Source organism: Nomascus leucogenys, chromosome 22a (assembly GCF_006542625.1).
Source record: "Nomascus leucogenys isolate Asia chromosome 22a, Asia_NLE_v1, whole genome shotgun sequence".
Lineage (NCBI taxonomy): Eukaryota > Metazoa > Chordata > Mammalia > Primates > Hylobatidae > Nomascus > Nomascus leucogenys.
The window spans coordinates 32,356,741-32,379,249 of record NC_044402.1 but is presented as its reverse complement, the minus strand read 5'-3'; the positions used below and the strand labels follow the sequence as shown (position 1 = coordinate 32,379,249).

General features: G+C 39.4%; 1 protein-coding gene across 7 annotated transcripts in view; it reads right to left on the bottom strand.

The window, feature by feature from the left end:
• Positions 1–22,509, bottom strand: part of HECTD1 (HECT domain E3 ubiquitin protein ligase 1) — a 106,378-nt gene that overhangs the window by 2,301 nt on the left and 81,568 nt on the right. For 6 of the 7 annotated variants that reach the window (XM_030803830.1, XM_030803834.1, XM_030803835.1 and 3 more), the window contains 15 exons: positions 21,106–21,239; positions 19,563–19,685; positions 17,905–18,061; positions 14,435–14,657; positions 12,457–12,511; positions 12,050–12,232; positions 11,450–11,657; positions 11,277–11,362; positions 10,583–10,710; positions 7,561–7,762; positions 5,430–5,567; positions 4,512–5,119; positions 3,162–3,240; positions 2,954–3,047; positions 509–659 (listed from right to left, as the gene is read on the bottom strand). In XM_030803830.1, coding sequence (XP_030659690.1) covers positions 509–659; positions 2,954–3,047; positions 3,162–3,240; positions 4,512–5,119; positions 5,430–5,567; positions 7,561–7,762; positions 10,583–10,710; positions 11,277–11,362; positions 11,450–11,657; positions 12,050–12,232; positions 12,457–12,511; positions 14,435–14,657; positions 17,905–18,061; positions 19,563–19,685; positions 21,106–21,239 — 2,569 coding nt within the window. The remainder of the gene's footprint in view (positions 1–508; positions 660–2,953; positions 3,048–3,161; positions 3,241–4,511; positions 5,120–5,429; positions 5,568–7,560; positions 7,763–10,582; positions 10,711–11,276; positions 11,363–11,449; positions 11,658–12,049; positions 12,233–12,456; positions 12,512–14,434; positions 14,658–17,904; positions 18,062–19,562; positions 19,686–21,105; positions 21,240–22,509) is intronic. The other variant, XM_030803833.1, reaches the window with a different exon arrangement.

The window sequence follows — 22,509 nt, the reverse complement described above, 5'->3', positions numbered from 1 at the left end:
AACATCAGCCATGATGTCAGTTGTCTTTTTTTTTTTGAGATGGAGTTTCACTCTTGTTGCCCAGGCTGGAGTGCAATGGCATGATCTTGGCTCACTGCAACCTCCACTTCCTGGGTTCAAGTGATTCTCCTGCCTCAGCCTCCCAAGTAGCTGGGATTACAGGCGTCTGCCACCACGCCCAGCTAATTTTTGTGTTTTTAGTAGAAATGAGGTTTCACCATGTTGGCCAGGCCGGTCTCAAACTCCTGACCTCGAGTGATCCGCCTGCCTTAGCCTCCCAAAGTGCTGGGATTACAGGTGTGAGCCACCACCACACCCGGCCTGTTGTTAGCTGTCTTTTTGTATCCTCCCAGCCTTATCAGTGGATATGCATTCTGGTAACTGTGAGACACCACTGCTTTCTCACTTACTTTATGATACTCACTGAGTTAAAGTTCTTTAGAGAATCTGTCATTTGATTTGGGGAATATAAATAATTTTGTTGATCTTAGAAAATAGTATCACATACCTGTCACGTGTATAACCCAGCTTAGGTTCAGTGTAATTGATAATATCCTCTGCTGCCCAGGACGGTGACTGGTTTCCACAAAGAATCATTTGGACTTCTTCATGGCTGAAGGAACTTAATTTCTCCATTGGAAAAACTTTATTAAACCCATCTACATCGTACATGTAATGGAAACACAAAAAACAAACATATAACTCAGTTTCCAAGTTACGATTCCAAAATACCAAATTTCAAACCAAAATACCCATTATCAGAAACAATCTTAAGTATCTATCAAGGGATGAATGCGTAAAGAAAATGTGGTATATGTACAAATGGAATACTATACAACCATAAAAAAGAATGGGCTGGGTGTGGTGGCTCACGCCTGTAATCCCAGCACTTTGGGAGGCGGAGGTGGGCGGATCATGAGGTCAGGAGATTGAGACCATCCTGGCCAACACAGTGAAACCCCCTCTCTACTAAATATACAAAAAATTAGCCAGGCGTGGTGGCGGCTGCCTGTAGTCCCAGCTACTCCGGAGGCTGAGGCAGGAGAATGGCATGAATCCAGGAGGCAGAGCTTGCAGTGAGCTGAGATGGCACCACTGCACTCCAGCCTGGGACTCCAGCCTGAGACTCCGTCTCAAAAAAAAAAAAAGAATGAAATCTTTTCATTTGTAGGAACATGGGTGGAACTGAAGGTCATTACATTAAGTAAAAAAAGCCAAGCACAGAAAGACAAGTATCACATGTTCCCACTCATATGTGGGAACTTAAAAAGTTGATCTCGGCCGGCAAAGTGGCTCACACCTGTAATCCCAGCACTTTGGGAGGCCGAGGCGGGCAGATCACCTGAGGTCGGGAGTTCGAGACCAGCCTGACCAACATGAGGAAACCCCATCTCCACTAAAAATACAAAATTAGCCAGGTGTGGTGGTGCATGCCTGTAATCCCAGCTACTCAGGAGGCTGAGGCAGGAGAATTGCTTGAACCCAGGAGATGGAGGTTGCAGTGAGCCGAGTTCGTGCCATCGCACTCCAGCCTGGGCAACAAGAGCAAAAACTCCGTCTCAAAAAAACAAAAACAACAAAGTTGATCTCATAAAGGTAAAGAAAAGAATGGTATCAGAGGCTGGGAATGTAGCATGTGGGGGTGGATGAAGAGACGTAGTTTAATGGGTACAAACACAAATAAAAGGAGTAAGTTCTAATGTTTTCTAGCATAGTAGGGTGACTATAGTTAACAATAATATATATTTCAAAGAAGCTAGAAGAGAATAATTGGAATGTTCCCAACACACAGAAATGATAAATGTCCAAGATGATGGATATCCTAAATACTGATTTTATCATTACACACTGTATCTATCAAAATGCCCCATAAACATGTACATATATTATGCAACAATAAAAAAATACCCATTACCGATGAAATGGACAGAAGATGAATATTCAACATTCATAAATGTTTGAATAAACAAGCATAAATTAAGACAGCTTGAAATTAAAACTGTGTTTTAAATTAGAAATCCCTGCTTAACATCACAAATGTGAACAGAGAGAGAACATTCAGTTGCTATGGTCAGTATGCAAATTCTTATTACTACTCAGTCTGGAGTTCACCAGCTCTTTCTGTCATAGAAGTCAGGCAAAACTGTGTTCTCATTTTCAAAAGTAATTTTATGTGTAATATACTTTGTTCCCATCATGATTCTTTCATGGTTTAATTCATCCTTATCAAATAATCTAGAATGTATGCAACCTACGTCCACTTTCTTTCTTTCTTTGTTGAGGCAAGGTCTCCCTCTGTTGCCCAGGCTGGAGTGCAGTGGCACAAACATGGCTCACTGCAGCCTCAGCCTCCCAGGCTCAGACTATTCTCCCACTTCAGCCTTGCAGGTAGCTGGGACCACAGGCACATGCCACCACATCTAGCTAATTTTTAAAAAAATGTTTTGTAGAGATGGGGTCTTGCCATGTTGCCCAGGCTGGTGTTAGAACTCCTGGGCTCAAGCAATCCTCCTGCTTCAGCCTCCCAAAGTGCTGAGATTACAAGTGTGAGCCACCACCACACCCGACCACCAGCAATCCTTTTTTTTTTTTTTGCAACGGTGTTTTGCTCATCGCCCAGGCTGGAGTGCAATGGCGTGATCTCAGCTCACCGCAACCTCGCCTCCCGGGTTCAAGTGACTCCTGCCTCAGTCTCCTGAGTAGCTAGGATTACAGGCATGCGCCACCATGCCCAGCTAATTTTGTATTTTTAGTAGAGACAGGGTTTCTCTATGTTGGTCAGGCTGATCTGGAACTCCCAACCTCAGGTGATCCTCCTGCCTCGGCCTCCCAAAGTGCTGGGATTACAGGTGTGAGCCACCGTGCCCGGCCGACCACCAGCAATTCTTGACCATAATTTCAACTGTCTCAAAGTAAAAGGAGAGCAATTATGCTAAAAATCCTTTAAAATTACCTCTAAAGGCTTCCATTTGTTTCTGAATACCCGTATGCATACAAAAGTCAAACATCAAATCCACATATTCTTCTGCATTATCCATTGTTATCATCTGCAAAAGAAAATCTGTCAGTATCTAGGAATATTTCAGGAGCGTCTAAGTACAACTGGCCTTGCTAAGAGGATATTTCAGAACTTACAACTATATTAAAAGCAAACTTTTTACCTCATCTTCACCACTTGGCTTGAGATCCACAGCTGTAAAACCATATATTCTTGAGGAAGGGCAAAACTGGAAATTTAAACTGGGAAGACAAAAAAGATTAAATTAACTGACATGCAGCTACTACTAATGGTGTTTAATTTTTATAACATTACTATCATCTGCCATCAGTGGGTACAAGAGAAAAAATTAAATAAAATAACATGGCTATCAAAACCATAAATCCCACCCCTCTCCTCCTCCAACAAAATCAGTACACCAGCTTAGAAGTAAGTTGAGGACTTTTTAAATGCAATATTCTATGGACAAAATCTACTAGGCCATCTGTTACCAAATCTGTCTGGCTTTGCAAAGATTGCATGAAACCACCTTTCTGTATTTTACTTCTAACTTATGGCACAAAATTAATGAACTAAAAATTTTGCAATGAATTATGATAGCAACATGTTTATAAGACTTTTAGGAAGAAACTGTTGCTTTACTGAAGTCAATCACGCTGTGTACAAAAATATACATTAAAAAAAACCTTGAATATATAACCATTTATCAAACACAGTTTACCAACATTATCGGCAAACATTAAAAAAAAGCCTTGCAGTTAACCTAAAATCACAGCTGAAGATATGATAATTACCTGTACATAAAGTAACAGAGTTTTGTCAAAAGATCTGCAGCATCTCAGCTGCTACAGCCATTGGTGATAAAGCTGACATACCAACCAATTTTTGAGCTTTGCAAAGTGGACCATATATTAGCAGATGAATTTGTCTCTGGACGTTTTACACAGGCATATAAATTCACATTGGCTAAGTCAAGTAATCTTCTAAAGGTTTGATGATTAATAAACTAATATTCTAGTATTCTTTTTTTTTTTTTTTGCGACGGAGTCTCGCTCTTTCACCCAGGCTGGAGTGCAGTGGCGCAATCTCGGCTCACTGCAGGCTCCGCCCCCCGGGGTTCACGCCATTCTCCTGCCTCAGCCTCCCGCGTAGCTGGGACTACAGGCACCCGCCACCTCACCCGGCTAATTTTTTGTATTTTCAGTAGAGACAGGGTTTCACCGTGTTAGCCAGGATGGTCTCGATCTCCTGACCTCGTGATCTGCCCGCCTCGGCCTCCCAAAATGCTGGGATTACAGGCGTGAGCCACCGCGCCCGGCCACATTCTAGTATTCTGAGTGTTGTCTTTATAGTATTAAATCAAAGGTTCAAGTCGATCATCAATATTTCCTACAGCATATTACTGTTTTTGACAGACTACTTACTCATATATTGCAAATCAGTGAGGACAAAGAAACAAAAGCTTTAAAACTTATTCACCCATTGGACTGAAGAATGTACACATAATGCTTACCCTAAATCCTCTATGCTAAGTGGAGGCCCAGAACCTGATGGATTCTTCAGCACTAGTTCCTGTAATTTTGTGTTCTTCTCATCTTCAGAAAGACCTTTGTTGCTTAAAATTTGGCGCCTCTTGATAGCAAGGTCTTTAATTTCTTTTAAAAATCTGGCTCTGTGTGGGTTTACTAATTCAAAGTCTTCCCAAGTCAAAATTCCATTAAACCAAGCTGGGGGTTTTGGTTTAGGGGGATCAAGAATAAATTCTGATTTTGAATCCTCTTCAAAGCTTCCTACCGAGAGTGAATCATGACCTTCTTCTGTAGAGGCTTCAGACTGACTTTCAGTACAGTGTAAGTCTCTATCATCTCGTGACTCATAAATCAGTTTACTCATATTGCTTTTAATGTCACCCATACACATAAGTTTAAAAAAAGGTTTAGAAATAGGTAAGTCCACAAGTCTATTGTCTTGAATGCATTTGGCCAAGAAAATTCCAAGGAAATGAAACAGTTTCGTGATCCTTTCAAGCTCATCACTATCCTGTGGAAATGGTGCCGTGAACAGTCCACATGACCTCTGCACATAATATCCAGGAGGTTTCAATCCACCTCCAAGATCAACCTAATTTTTTAGAGGGTGAAATGCAAATAAAATTAAACAAAAGGTAATAGAAACTAAGCCTATCATCATCTAAGAAAAAAATCCATAAACGTTAAACATCTTCATGAATTTGGCTATCTAAAAGTACATAATTTTATTAAATAGCTTTTGGTGACTAAATTTTATTGCTTTAGAAATATTTTAATTGTATCAAGATTATTCAATAATAAAAGTAGAGTCAGAAACCTGGCTTATGCTCTGAACACATAACCTATTTTAACACTTTTGAAAGCAGTCACAACTCAAGTCACAAAACGAGAAATATTCTTACGTGACGAGATTCATCATCTGGAAAATTATCATCACAAAGCCAAGCTCCCAAGTCAGTTCTCTGGAATTCTGCTGCCACCAGAGCATAAAACTCTAATGTGGGTCCCAAGCCAGTTCCTTCTTCTCCTAAAAACTCAACCTAAAATATGAACAAATAAATTGTGGGTTAAACTTAAAGTTTGGGGTGTTTTTAAAAATAATCTAATTCTTGCCAAAATTTATCATATCTGATCCGGTAATATACCTTTTTTCAAAATAGCAGTGTATATATATTATAAACAGCATAGAAGTGTTATTTTAGTTTTCCTAAAGACAAGAGTCCACTTGTTGTACACTATTACATGCTTAAGCATTGTGCCAAGCATCATTCATACATTTACTTCTCACGACAACCCTGCAAAATAATTATCTCCTTTTTACACCAAAGGAAACCAAATCTCAGATAAGGAGGTTAAATAATTTGCTTGAAGAAATGATGGTGTACAGATTTTTGTGTGTCTCTGTGTGACACCAAAGCCTAAACTCTTCCACTTTTTTATTTTTTGAGATAGAGTTTCACTCTTGTCGCCCAGGATGGAGTGCAGTGGCATGATCTCAGCTCACTGCAACCTCTGCCTCCCGGGTTCAGGCGATTTTCCTGCCTCAGCCTCCCAAGTAGGTGGGATTATGGCATGCACCACCATGCCTGGCTAATTTTGTATTTTCAGTAGAGACAGGGTTTTACTATGTTGGTCCGGCTGGTCTCAAACTCTTGAGCTCAGGTGATCCACCCACCTCAGCCTCCCAAAGTGCTGGGATTACAGGCATGAGCCACTGCGCCTCGCCTCTTCCACTTATTTCTTTTTTTTTTTTGAAACGGAGTATTGCTCTGTCGCCCAGTCTGGAGTGCAGTGGCTCAATCTCAGCTCACTGCAAGCTCCGCCTCCCGGGTTCACGCCATTCTCCTGCCTCAGACTCTCCGAGTAGCTGGGACTACAGGCGCCCGCCACCACGCCTGGCTAATTTTTTTTTTTGTATTTTTTAGTAGAGACGGGGTTTCACCGTGGTCTCGATCTCCTGACCTCGTGATCCGCCCGCCTCGGCCTCCCAAAGTGCTGGGATTACAAGCATGAGCCACCGCGCCCGGCCTCTTCCACTTATTTCTGAGTTAAAGACACTTTAAATCATTTTTGCAACAGGAAGAGTATGGACAAAAACCTTTAAAGTGATTGCATAAAGTATCATAAAAACTACAGCATATGGTTAAAAAAAAAGATTATCTAAATTAGAAGAATGTAAGCAGCTGGGCATGGTGGCTCACACCTGTAATCCCAGCACTTTGGGAGGCTGAAGCAGGTGGATCACTTGAGCCCAGGAGTTTGAGACCAGCCTGGGCAACATAGTGAGAACTTGTCTCTATTAAAAAAAAAAAAAGAAGAACAACAACATAAGGGTAGGAGGAATACAATGAAAGTCTGTATATAAAGTGAAAGATGTAAAGCCTTGGACATCTTCTAGAGATGTATCATATTTCTTGCAATTAGTTTATGATCCAAAAGTTAAAAAAAAAACCAACTGGTTTCACCCCTGTGACAGGAGAGATATTTCCACTCTTCCTCATATAGGGAATACTGTGTATATGAAATAAAACCAACAATGTCCACAGTAACATTTCTAAACTAAATATATTAAATTTCATACTGCCATTTCCTACAGCATCTCTCAACACAGACCACAGTGATATAATACCAAGCACAATTTAAGTGAAACAATATTACAAAACCAGGTGCTCCCAAAATATCGAACAGCACAGTTTAATTTGAGTAAAAAGTAATCCCTTGTGAGTACTATTTTAGTCCAACTTTGTTATGAAATGGGTAGAAGCCCTCAAGCACAACAAGCACTTTGCCACCTCAAGAGTGGAGATCTTCTTTGTTGCTCATTAATGGCGCAAGACCTAACCCCTAAGGAGGTGGACTGACATCCTCTTATGAAAAAGATGCTCTGCCAGAGGAGAAGGCTTCTGCCTACAGAATAGGAAAACCCCTCTTCATGTTTACCTACCACAGTTTTTAATGCAGTGAAGATAACACATTGGGCTGGTTCCCTAAGTGTCATTCCTGTTCCCTAAATCTAATTTTATATGACATTACCTCAAGAACTGATTTCCGATCTGCATGTATTTGCATGACATTCTCAGCCCATTCCATCAGTGATTCGCCACGTGGAACTTTTACTCTTTCATGCTTGAGACGACCAACTCGAAACTCTCCAGGGTCATCTCGCCTAACACTGCTTGTGGTTCTCGTTCGTTCCACAGTGGCTTCACGTCGGTTTTGTAACCATACTATTGCTCTGAAATAGAAAAATATCTATGAGCTGCAGCATACATTAACAGCTGACTGTACTACTAAACCAGCAACAGAATTCAAAGATTTAAGAAATTAAAAAATAGTATCTTATCAGGTGATTTTTAAAACACAGTAATCTTTTTTTGTTACATAAATTGCTTCCTGTCACAAGTAAAAATAAATGAAACTCCTTTTATTATAATCTGCCTTAAGCAAACTGAGAAAGTACTGGGTCTATATTTTGCCTCCTTATTTTAGCAGTTCAATAAAAATAAAAATCTGTTGTCCAAGCCCCAACATCATTCAAAATAAGGACACATGTTTCCTATCAGAGAAATTTAAAAATGATTAAGCTATCTTTCAAACTGAAAGCCACCATTGAAACGGTAATTATAATTTTAAAACAATTTTTCTTTTCTTTCTTTTTTTTGAGATGGAGTCTTGTTCTGTCACCCAGGCTGGAGTACAGTGGCATGATCTTGGCTCACTGCAACCTCTCTATCCCGGGTTCAAGTGATTCTCCTGCCTCAGCCTCCCCAGTAGCTGGGATTACAGGTGTGTGCCACCACGCCCAGCTAATTTTTGTATTTTTAGTAGAGATGGGGGTTCTGCCACGTTGCCCAGGCTGGTCTCGAACTTCTGGCCTCAACTGATCCACCCACCTCAGCCTCCCAAAGTGCTGTGATTACAGGCATGAGCTGCCACACCCAGCCACATTTTCTTTTTTTTAATAACAATCCATTTATGGTGGGAGGAAGAACTGATAATTAGGAATAAGAAGCTGAAGGTTCTGCTCTCATGTGTGCTACTATTTTTTCATGATCTTAGGCAAATCAGCTAAGTACATGCAGAATCAATTTCCTCATTTATAAAACAAATTATAATCAATGCCAGTTATCACAACATGCCTATAGTTCTATGTATATAAATGCTTTGTAAATGGTATTAAGTGGTACAAAAATGTAACTATCAAGGAAGAAAACAAACAGTTTAAATTATAACTTTTTTTTTTTACAACTATTTTGGAAGAGTACTTAAGGTAAACAATCATTCAACAAAATATTTATTGAGCACCTACAATGAGTCTTGCTCTGCTGCCCAGGCTGGAGTACAGTGGTGCAATCTCAGCTCACTGCAACCTCTGCCTCCCACGTTCAAGCAAATTCTTATGCCTCAGCCTCCTAAAAAGCTGGAATTATGCCCAGCTAATTTTTGTGTTTTTTTGTAGAGATGGGGTTTTGCCACATTGGCCAGGCTGGTCTCGAGCTCCTGGCCTCGAGTGATGTGTCTGCCTTGGCCTCCCAAAGTGCTGGAATTATAGGCATAGGCCACCGTGCCCAGCCTGGAAACAGAAACTTTTTAAATGCCTTTTTTTTTTTTTTTTTTTTTTTGGTAAATTACTTCTTCCATGATTAGAGGGACTATCTTCAAACCAGTATAAATATTTCATAAATAATATCTGACCATTTTCTAACCAATTGAGTAATTTGTTGCACAATAAGCCATCTCACATCTTTCAGCAAGAAATACATTAAATTTGAATAGTAAAGACATTACACAATTAGGCTTAGGACAAAATTAAAATTTGCCTGAAATATTTTTTTGGGGGAGAGGACACCACACTTCTATTCAATGAAGAGAAACATTTTTACAGTCCAGAGGTCTTTTATTTTAATTTTTTATTTTTTTGAGATGGAGTTTCGCTGTCGCCCAAGCTGGAGTGCAGTGGCACAATCTCTACTCACTGCAAGCTCCACTTCCTGGGTTCACGCCATTCTCCTGCCTCAGCCTCCCAAGTAGCTGAGACTACAGGTGCCTGCCACCATGCCCAGCTAATTTTTTGTATTTTTAGTAGAGATGGGGTTTCACTGCATTAGCCAGGATGGTCTCGATCTCCTGATCTCGTGATCCACCCACCTCAGCCTCCCGAAGTGCTGGGATTACAGGCGTGAGCCACCGCTCCTGGCTATTTTTTTTAAACACCTATTATGCATGAATTCACAGAGAAGAGGTTCCAGCAGCTCAGGCTCCTTTCCCTTGGTTTTCACACAGTGCACTTCTCTGGGTGGAACAGGCTGGCACTTCAGCTAAATGCGGGTACCTTTCTCTTTGGTTCCTTCTTTTTCTGATCATTTTCCTTCATGTGTTTCAGGAAGCTATCTCGGCTCTTAGAGTGCTTAATGTGCTCAATATGCACATTAATTCTCTTGGTAAGAATCTTGCCCTTGTTTTTTACAACAATGCCATTAGCCGGGTGTGGTGGCGGGCACCTGTAATCCTAGCCACTCAGGGGGGCTGAGGGAGGAGAATTGCTTGAACCTGGGAGGCGGAGGTTGCAGTGAGCCGAGATCACGCCACTGCACTCCAGCCCAGGCAACAGAGTGAGACTCTGTCTCAAAAAAACAAAAACAAAAACAAAAAAAGAACAATGCCAACAGCATGCTGGGTAACACTGTAGACTCTTCCAGTTTAGCCACGGTAACACTTGTGGGGCATTCCTTTTTGAACAGTACCCATTCCCTTAATGTCTACAATATCACCTCTCTTTTATATTTGCATATACGTGGCCAAAGGAACAACTCCATGTTTTCTAAAAGACCTAGAAAACATCTCTCAGGTATCTCTCCTCCTTTCCTTTGGATTAGTCATTTTGGCGAATTACTAGAAGATTGGTGGTTCAGGCCAAAAGGCAATGCTGACTATTCTTTATAAGAATACAAGATAATATATTCCCTCTATCAGTCTTGACAGTATAGTTGTACATTTTCAACTTACATAACATAAAAACATACTTATTCTAAAAACATAAAAAAAGTCTTCTTACCTTGAGGCACCAAATGCTGTACATGTGAAATAAAGCTGTCTAGTTTCAAATGGTATTAGAAAAGGACATTTGCTGGTTAATTGTTCACACCAGTCTGGCAGAGCCCCACTTGCCAATGCCAATGGTTCCTGCGAATTAACAAATAAGTAATGTCTTAGTGCTATAAGGCATTCATGCATGCATGTATTCATTCATTCATTCATTTTTTTTTTTTTTTGAGACAGAGTCTCACTCTGTTGCCCAGGCTGGTGTGCAGTGGTACGATCTTGGCTCACTGCAGCTTCTGCCTCCTGGGTTCAAGCAATTCTCCTGCCCTAGCCACCCAAGTAGCTGGGAGTATAGGCGTGTGCCATCGTGCCCAGCTAATTTTTGTATTTTTAGCAGAGACGCGGTTTCGCCATATTGGCCAGGCTGGTCTTGAACTCCTAGCCTCTAACGATACACCCACTTTGGCCCCCAAAATGCTGGAATTACAGGCGTGAGCCACCACACCTGACCCTATAAGGCAATTATTAAAAAACGACCAAGTCAATTATAAACCTATAATCAGGAAATAAATGCAAAGGACCATATAGCTCAAATTACAAATCAGAGGGAAGGGAAAGATGGTAAGAGGTAGAAAAGAAAGTAAAGGGAATATTAGGAAAAGTCCAACAGTAATAGAATGAGGAGTTCAGCTGTCTGATTTTATTACCTCAATCTGCTGTAATATTTTTGTTGTAATTTTTTTGCTAGTGAATTCATCTGGTGGAAAAGTAAACTGAGGCTGTTCATCACCATCTATAAAATTAATTAATAAAATTAATAAAAATATAAACTGACTTGCTTTAAAACTGCTATAGAAATGAAACAACGCTTCTTACAGACCTTCCTGGGATATTCTTGAATAAGGGTCACTTGCAACTATATACAGAATACGCAGAAGCTGAAGGACATCTTCTACTCCACAAGAGTTCTGTCCATTGCCTGCTTTGGCCTGAGGTTGCTCTTTTGTTAAATTAAGAATATCACTACTTTGAAGAGTAGACATGGCCCCCTGGTTTAACCCAGACTTTGTTCCATGCTCACAAAAATCCTATAGAAACAATTAGAAAAACTGGCCATTAATCACATTTTCAAGAAAAACAGTGTATCATTCTATCAATACCACTATGAAAGGGTTGGAATTTTTTAAAGTGCCTTCTTTTTAAATAAAAACATAACACAAGACATAAATCAAGGCATTCTAAACCATTAAAATTCCCAAATAAAATATAACCACTCTAAGCCATGGTCAAAGTCTGTATTCAGATCCAATGCTACAAGCCATATTTGAAATTTTAGAATTTGTGCATTAACAGTGTTAATTCAACCTCATTTTTAAAATTATGTCTCAATGAACTGCTGTTCCTTAAGAAGCTTCCAAAGCTGCAAAACAAAGCATGAAGCCATTTGCAATCAAAATAGTGTTTTGATGCCAATATATACCTTATATGCAGCTATGAGCTGAGAACAATTTCTGTTTTTCCTAATACTTTTATTAGTGCCAGTTAATTTCCAGTGGCGCAGGAAAGCAGCGTCTGCATTCTTCTGCAGGTAGGTTATCAAGTCATTCTTTGGTAATTCATCAGTGCCAAGGTACTGCTCCACATGCTCTATAGACCAGCAACCCTACAACAGGAAAAACCAAATGTTGGCCTTTCCCAATTATAAAGTCTGTGATATTTCACATGCATTACATGAGGTAGCTTTAAGATCATGCACTTACTCTAATCTAAAGAATTCCATGTTAGTCATTATTCTCTTCAACGTTCAATTGCAATACTGTGTTAGTTTTACTATCTTTCTTTTTTTAACTAGCCAAGAGTAAGACCAATGTTCTAAAAATAACTTACCATTTTTCCATTTTCCTTTTCTTTATCAGAATCCTTCATTTCTCTGTACATGATTCTAAACATGAAGATATTCAAGTTAATTCATATATAATTTGTGATTATTTCCAATACGGCTTCAATTCTTTAAAAAAAAAAATGAATGTCATTCACTAGACATATGCCTGCACTGAACACTGAACTCAAGGAGAATTCTTTTTTTCTATATTTTTTGTAAAGATAAAGTTTTGCTATGTTGTCCAGGCTAGTTTCAAACTCCTGGTTTCAAGCGATGCTCCTGCCTTGGCCTCCCAAAGTGCTGGAATTAAGGTGTGTCACGACACCCAGCCTCAAGGAGGATTTTTAAGAAAAAATGTTAATTTGTTAAACATAAGGCAAAGTAGCAGAAACCATATTCCTGAATTATGATTTATAAATTTAGCATTATTACAAAGAAAGCATGTATCAAATCTAGAACTTTTAAAGATATGACTGTATCAAGTGTTACACAGCATTAGGTGATTCGGCGGTTGTGAAACATCATCGAGTGCACTACACAATAAAATGGTATAGCCCACTATCTACCTAGGCTATGTGTTATAGCCTATTGTTCCTAGGCCACGAGCCTTAACAGCATATCACTGTACTGAATACTATAGGCAACTGTAACACAATGGTATTTGTGTATCTAAACATAAAAAAGGTACAGTAAAAATATGGTTTTATAATCTTATGGGACCCCTGTCATACATGGTCCATCACTGACTGAAAAGTTGTTATGTAGCACATGGCTGTAACTGTTGTAAAAATACAATGGGATAAGAAACAGGTTCTCTGTGTCTAGATGGAAAGAAGGATAGAAGTAACAATGATCAGGAGTGCTTATGTTCAAATAAGGCAGTTGAGATCAATTTTTAAACTGCAATAAAAATTGAAGGGAGGTTTTCCTAGCTCTTGGGAACTTGGGGAAAAAAAACTGAAGGGCGGGAGAATACCATTATGATTTTCTGTTCTATCTCAAAAGGACCTACATTACTTTTATTGGCCATTACATAAGATCATCAGTGATGTTAAGAGAACATCAGAAAACATACTAATAGAAGTGAAGTTACAGTAAGAATGATGATATAATTTATTGTTTATTATTAAATAACAATTACTTTATAGATAACATTTACTGAGCACTTAATATATCCTAGGGGGTATCAAAAACACTTTGCAGGCCAAGCACAGAGGCTCAACACCTGTAATCCCAGCACTTTGGGAGGCTGAGGTGGACAGATCACTTGAGCTCAGAAGTTCGACACCAGCGTGGGCAACATGGTAAAAACCCCATCCCTACAAAAAATACAAAAATTAGCTAGGCCTGGTGGTGCACACCTGTAGTCCCAGCTACTCAGGGGGCTGAGGTGGGAAAATCACCTAAGCCTGTGGAGTTTGAGGCTGCAGTGAGCCATGATCGCACCACTGCACTCCAGCCTGGGCAACAGAGAGAGACCTTGTCTCAGAAAAAAAGAAAAGAAAACACTTTATACATGTTGATTCATTACATGTTACATGTTCATTACATGTTCATTACATGTTAATTCATTACAACCACTCTCATTTTATAGATTAGGAATGTAAGGCACAAAAATGTTAAATAAATTTACCCTAAGTCATTGATAATTATTTGTACAAAGAAAGGCAGGTGTTAACCCACACACCCCCAAAATAATGAACAGAAAGAAGATATTTAGTACTCATACACGATCTTAGTCAAAGAATTCAAATGACGCTCTTTTCAACAATTACGTAAGAAGCTAGTATAGATTGTAAATGTCCTTCTACTTCTAAAACTTAATCATTCTACACCAAGAGTCCCAAACACTATTATCTGTTCCTGTAAGCCAACAGGATAAAAACAAAATCTTTTCTGTTCCTATAATCCAAAATAAATGCAATGCTTCTTGGCTCTACACTAGGACATTATCTACCAAAACATTAAGTTAAAATTTCTTACGTGTATGTGGGTTCCCAAATACGCCTAAGTTTATCTGATTTCACATTGCCATTACAGGACAATTGAAGCAATTTTTGTACATAGTAAAAGATGGTTGATCTAAAATTGGTGAGTGGTAATTCAACTTCACGAGTCGTTCCAAGACCTGTTACTTTCAAAGTTAGAGCTAATCGAGGTGACGGAGTACATTCGACTTCTTCCAAGAGCTCTGAATGAGGGGTCCCTAAAAATTTGGAAGATAGGTGAAAAACAATTATACTAAAACAAGCAGTCCAAGAAAGGCCACTACACTAGGCGACAAGGCTACATGAAATCCAAACCTCTCTGCCATACATTAGCTAAAGGATGTCAGCTACTTAAGACTCTCCAGGCTTCGATATTTTTGTTTTCTGTTTCTTTTTTTTTTCTTTTTTCGAGATGGAGTCTTGCTCTGTTGCCCAGGCTGGAGTGCAGTGGCGCGATCTCAGCTCACTGCAACCTCTGCCTCCCAGGTTCAAGCAATTCTCCTTCGTCAGCCTCCCGAGTAGCTGGGATTATAGGTGCCCAACACCACATCTGGATAATTTTTGTATTTTTAGTAGAGATGGCGGGGTTTCACCATGTTGGCTGGGCTGGTCTCAAACTCCTGATCTCAAGTGATCTGCCCGACTCAGACTCCTGAAGTGCTGGGATTACTACAGGCATGAGCCACTGCACCCAGCCTGTTTTCCGTTTCTCTTGTAATGGAAAAATTACACCTATGTTACTGAAAGAGTGCTATTACAGAATACATGTGTATGATAGAGAGCTCTCTCATTTTTATATGAAAATAATACTAACTGTATGAATACTTAGGAAACATTTTAATTTTATAAATGAGGCCAGGAGCGGTGGCTCATGTCTGTAATCCCAACACTTTGGGAAGGCCGAGGCGGGTAGATCACTTGAGGTCAGGAGTTGAGACCAGCCTGGGCAACACAGTGAACCCCGTCTCTACCAAAAATGCAAAAATTAGCTGGACATGGTGATGCCCGCCTGTAGTCCCAGCTACTCAGGACGTTGAGGCAGGAGAATCGCTTGAACCTGGGAGTGGAGGTTGCAGTGAGCCGAGATCACACCCCTGCACTCCAGCCTGGGTGACAGAACGAGACTCCGTCTCAAAAAAAAAATTTTTTTTATAAATGAGAAAACTAAAATTATCCATATTCAGATAAAATCACACATTCTGGGCCAATGACGTGTCAACCTTTTATCACACTGAATAATTGCATCATGAGGTAAACACATATAGACACACAAATATAATTAGTTTCATAATGTATTTGGAGAATGCTCTCGTTTTTTATTAGCTCATGAATGTTTTCTTCATTATCATGATCGTCTTCTAAAATATTATTTCTTTCACTGCACAATATCCCACTGTACCTAAACAGAGGCATATCCTGTTACTGGACATAATTAAGGTCATTTCCAATTTTTTGAAAATATAAATACTTCTGCAGTCACCTATGTGTACAAAACGGGGTACAGAGCTAATATTTAAAATTACCAATGGCAACAACACTTTCTCAGAAGATACAAAATATACTGGCAGAGAGCTCTACAAAAAGTTTGTGCCTATTTATACTCTCTAGAATATGTTTTCCTTTTTTATAATTAATTTTTTTCTCTGAGATCCAAAGAAACAAGATTTTCCTTTTCGAAGGGACCTTAGAACAAACACCTTGATTCAGTCTATCTATCCTCCCCAAAGAACATTTATACTACCGAGTATACTTACTTTCATATTTAATACATGTCTTTTTTTTGAGACAGAGTCTCACTCTGTCACCCAGGCTGGAGTGCAGTGGTGTGATCTCGGCTCACTGCAACCTCTGCCTCCCGGGTTCAAGCAATTCCTCCTGCCTCAGCCTCCTGAGTAGCTGGGATTACAGGCACGCACCACCAAGCCCGGCTAATTTTTGTATTTTTAAGTAGAGACAGGATTTCACCATGTTGGTCAGGCTGGTCTTGAACTCCTGACCTTGTGATCCACCCACCTCAGCCTCCCAAAGTGCTGGGATTACAGGTGTGAGCCACCGTGCCCAGCTTAATACTATCAGGCTAAAAAATACACTCCTCACTTAATCAACAATTTAAATCTTTGTTAAGGATAATTTACTGATTATAATAGCTGACATTTATTGAGACACAATCAGGCAGCATGCTAAGCACTTTACATACCTTACTTCATTTAAGCTTTTTAACTACCTTTTCAAACAGGGACCTTTATTCTCTCATGTAAGAGATGAAGAAATTCAAGCTTGGATAGTTTTGGTGACTTGCCCAATGTATCAGTTTCCTACTGCTGCTATAAAATATTACCACAAATTGGGTGGTTTAAAACAACACAAACTTTCCAGGCATGGTGGCTCACGCCTGTAATCCCAGCACATTGGGAGGCCGAGGTGGGCGGATCACTTGAGGTCAGGAGTTCGAGACCAGCCTGGCCAACATGGTGAAACACCGTCTCTACTAAAAATACAAAAATTAGCTGGGCATGGTGGTGCATGCCTGTAATCTCAGCTACTCGGGAGGCTGAGGCAGGAGAATTGTTTGAACCCGGGAGGTGGAGGGTGCAGACAGCCGAGGCTGTACCACTGCACTCCAGCCTGGGTGACAAAACAAGACTCCATCTCAAGAAAAAAAAAAAAAAAACTACCACAAATTTATTATCTCACAGTTCTAGAGGTCGAATGCCTAAAATGGATTTGCAGGGCTTCATTCTTTCTAGAGGCTCTAGAGAAGAATCTGTTCCCTTGCCTTTTCTAGCATCTAGGGGCTGCCCACATTCCTTGGCTCACTGCTCGTCGTCACTCTGACTCCTGTTTCTTTAGTCACATGTTCTTCTCTGACTCCTGCCTCTTGTGATTACACTGTGTCCACTTGGATGATCCAGGATTATCTCCCCTTCTCAAGATCCCTAGTTACATCTCCAAAGTCTCTTTTGTCTGCTTTGATAGTATATCATAAGTTCCACAGGTTAGAACCTGAATGATTTTGGGGAGCAATTAGTATGCCTACCACAATTTAAAATAGAGTTTTGTAAGGGATACGGTTGTCACCCAGGCCAACTGACTCGAGGGCATAACTGTAACCACTGGATAGCCTTTCAAAACTGAGAGGATAATCCTTAGGAATTTTGATCCAGTAGAAAATACAATAAAAATTTCCCACCTTTAAATAGGACTTTGCCTTAAAAATTGCACAAATACAAAACACATGTTGGTTTTTAAAATTTGAAATAATTTGTAATTTGCTCCTTTAAAAAATCTTCTTAAAAAGTAAAACTTTTTAAAGAATTTGTGGCTGACTAAAAAAATTTTGTTATAACCTGCATACACAAAACTAAAAAAAAATTTTTAATAATGTGCATACACAAGCAGCACCTTACTTTTCATATCTGATTTTGTATGTATTAAAATTAAATCACAAAACCAAACATTCTGTACCTGGGGGTGGTATTTCTAGATCAGTTGTCTGCTGGACATTAGTACGACCAGGTCTAGGATCAAAAGCAGGAACCAATGCAGAAAACTGTCTCTTTAGCACATAATCATCATCCCATGTTCTCCGGCGTCCTCCTTTAGTTTCGTACTCTTCTTCTTCCTATCAAAATAAAATTTCACACACAAACATAATAAGATGCAAAACTTCATTGCTGCAAAAGCAATGTGTTAGTTATTTAGAACTACTGCATTTCCTTAGCCATATTTCTTAAACCCAAAATGAGCTAGCCTAAACATGTATAGATGCATACATTTCTTAATCATTTCAGTTTACCCAAAGTAAGGTGCATCAGTGATGCTTATACAAATCTACACATTTCACCAAATGATAACCATTCATGGCCAGGCGCAGTGGCTCAAGCCTGTAATCCCAACACTTTGGGAGGCTGAGGCAGGTGAATCACAAGGTCAGGAGTTCGAGACCAGCGCAGCCAACATGGTGAAATCCCATCTCTACTAAAAATACAAAAAATTAACTGGGCATAGTGGTGGGCGCCTGTAATCCCAGCTACTCGGGAGGCTGAGGCAGGAGAATCGCTTGAACCTGGGAGGCGGAGGTTGCAGTGAGCCGAGATCGTGCCACTACACTCTGCACTCCACCCCGGGAGACAGAGTGAGACTCTGTCTCAAAAAAAAAAAAAAAAAAAAAAAAGATAACCATTCACAAACATCCTCAATTTCCTGGATTTGTTACTGTACTAAAATTAGGTAATATGAAACTAGCCAATGGGAAAAATTAGGTAAAGGGCACATAAGACCTCTCTGGAGTATTTTTGCAACCTCCTATGAACCTATAATTATTTTAAAATAAGTTGGTTTTTAAAATGTAAATTACATTTTGTACTGAATTACTTACATACCAAATAAAATGCTGGGGAGCTGCTTTAAATTACTATGAGGCAGATAGCATGTAAGTACACACGTGCACATCCACAGTTTGGTTTAAACACTTAACTGAAACAAACTGACATTTGACAGCTCTGGTTCCAGAATGGGTTTGCATCCTGGAACCAAAACTACTATTACATGTATGACTTTTAGCAATTACTTCATCTGAAAATTGGGCTAATAATAACCCTAAAAAGGTTGTTGGAAAGAATTAGTTGATATACATAAAGTATTAAGAACTATGCTGGCCAGGCACAGTGGCTCATGCCAAGGCAGGTGGATTGCTTGAGCCCAAGAGTTCAGGAACAGCCTGGGCAATGAAGCGAAATCCTGTCTCAAAAACAAAAACAACTCTAGCACTTAGTGATCAGTAAGTGTCAGCTATTAATAAACTACTACTACTCCATCTACTACTAAAACTACAAATCTTAGATACTATACATTAACCATTTTAATGTATGCTTACTATTACTCAAAGCAACGTAAAAGGGTTTCAAGCATTAAACTCCTGCATGCATTATGTCACAGCAATCATGGATTCTATATGGAATATGAAACCCAAGCAGTAGGGGAAGTTTCTTTGTGTAACTGTTCGGTAGCTCCCTCCTCTCACCCCTTCCACACTGCACATTTTTGTAGGCATTTAGGTTGGTGCTTTACTATACAACGGAAAAATATACATATGGTAGGGAAGATAAACATGAAGATATTACCTGCTCCCCAATAGGTCGGCTCCCTGCTCCAGCAGGTACCTGTGGTAGCTGCGAGGTAACAGCATGATGAGTTACATCAGAGCGGGAGCCAGCTCGACGTTGCAGGGATGGGCGTCTCAGAATCTAAAATAAAACAATCCCAAGAGATACATGTCTAATTATTTGACCCATATATGCCCCCTTTCAGCCATGACCTGAATATATTAACCCCTATTAACAAAAGTATCACTGAAAACTTTTTCATTAGCCAACTTCAGAAAAGTTGAGTTCAATGTTTTAAATTCATCATGCATTTTATACTAACCTCCTTCGTAAGTACTGTGTTTTCTTAGCAACCGTATACTAAAAGCATTTTAAAAATTTCTTTACTCCATTAAAACTCATCAATTTTTTTGAAATCTAGTAACATTTTATAAAGAGAAATTTTAAATTTACAGTTAGTTACAATAAAGGGTATTTTTTAGGCACAATTTTCAATTAGAAGACAATCCTAGTTGTTAAATATTGAGAGTTCTGGATCACATTGCCTATGCTTGGGTCCTCACTCTTCCACTTAACTCTGATGATAAGGGCAAATTATTTTTTTTTAATGCCTCTACTTCATTCCTTCATGTGACAACTAATGAAAAAAAAGATGGACCATGCTTGCAAAACCATAGGTACTAAAAAACAAACTCCTGGGCCACTTCAGCCTCTTGAGTAGCTGGGATTACAAGCACGAGCCACTGCACTGGCTAAGTTCATACACTGTGTGTGTGTGTGTGTGTGTGTGTGTGTGTGTGTGTGTGTGTGTCAGGGTCTCATTCTGTGGCTCAGGCTGGAGTGCAGTGATGCAATTATAGCTAACTGCAGCACGAGCCACTGCACTGGCTAAGTTCATACACACACACGTGTGTGTGTGTGTGTGTGTGTGTGTTTCTGTGGCTCAGGCTGGAGTGCAGTGACACAATTATAGCTCACTGCAGCACGAACCACTGCACTGGCTAAGTTCGTGTGTGTGTGTGTGTGTGTGTGTGTGTGTGTGTGTGTGTCATTCTGTGGCTCAGGCTGGAGTGCAGTGATGCAATTATAGCTCACGGCAGCACGAGCCACTGCACTAAGTTCATACACGTGTGTACGTGTGTGTGTGTTTGTGTCATTCTGTGGCTCAGGTTGGAGTGCAGTGACGCAATTATAGCTCACTGCAGCCTGCAACTCCTGGACCCAAGTGATTTTTTACCTCAGCCTCCCAAGTAGCCAGGACTACAAGTGTCAAAGTGTGGGACTACAGGCATGAGCCCTATACCCAGCCTAATTTCACACCCTTTTAAGCCTGTTAAAACATCATGTGACATTCTATAATTTTTCAAATATAAGCAACTTATTTTCTCTAAGTGGAGAATCATAAATGCTCAGATTAAAACTGCTTTTCTTAATTAACTACATTTTTTATACTGGTGCCACATTTCCTTGCTTCGAAGTTTGATTATGACTTAGCTCTTCCTTTCCTCATTTCAATTATTAACATCCTATCTTTGTAAAGAGAATGGGGTACTCTCTCTACCATAACCTCCTCGTATTCTTGGTCCTCCTGATTGTCATCTTCATTCTCATCATCTTCTTCATCCGGCTCAGGCAAGTCCTCATCATCATCGAGCTCAGCCAACAGAGTACTGGCACGGCAGCTATCAAGGAAATCTTGAAAACAAAACCCACAACCTTATATCAACACAATTAAGAAAGCATAACAAAGGAACTTTGCATTTTAGGTTTTTACAAAACAAAAGTAAAATTCAAAAGGGACAAGCGTTGCATTCTGCCACCACATACAAGATGAGCACAGACACAAGCATGACAAAAACAAGTGATAAAGGACAACCATAAACTAAACCTGAATTACAAAATCATAATATAAAAGGATAACCATGTGGGACTATTTAAAAAACAATAACCAAAAAAACAAACCTTTACACCAGCCAGGGCGACAGTGCGAGACTCCGAGACTCCATCTCAAAACAAAAAACAAAAACAAAACCCAAAAAAACCCCTATCATCATTATCTGAATAAGTCACAGGAAGCAGAGCATGGTAGAAAAGAGAACACTTTGGAGTTATTCATTCCTCCAACAAATACCTAGTAAGCATATACTATGTGCCAAGAACGGTGTTAGGCACCAGGTATATAAAGTTGTAAACAAAGAAGACATGGTCTGAGTCCCCAAGAAGCTCACAGGGAGAGACACATTTAACAAGTAAACAAATGAATATATAAATATAACCTGTAAAAGATCTTATGAGGAAAAACAGAATTAAGTCAATCAGTGAAAAACAGGGCTTAGATATGTGACCTGGTAGGTTACTTAAAAACAATGACTACTTAAGATAATGCCTATTTACTATGGAATAATGTATGTGGCATCTTTCATGTTATCCATATTATCTAACACATAAGGAAGTTCAAAATAACTTGAATCATTTTTATCTCCTTCCTTCTTACAATCTCTTGCCTTCGATGGAGACTGGGTCAAATTACATTGTCCTGCATAAATGAAGATGCTGACAAACTGTTCTTCATAAAAACTGAAAAAAAGAGGACTAAAGGGATTAAAACAGAAGTTTTTACTGGATCTGGAAAAAATAGTCAAATATAATATCAGAATTGCACAAAGGATAAAAAACAAATACTTTATATTCCTAAAGAACATCCAGAAGACAATTTATAATTACTCAGAAACTTACACCTGCAGACCACTGAACGAAATGGTTTTTAGTCCAATAATTACACAGGACTAAATATTCAGTGCCTTTTACTGGATGGTCAGTAGAAGAGGCCTGCCATTGTATTTCATTAGTTTCTAAGGGTCCACATTTTTTTGTTGTTATTAACTTTCTCAGGTTGAAAGGTCTACATTTTTAAAACATTGTAATGCTTTGAAATCAGAATGTATCTTACAAACAATGGCAAGTC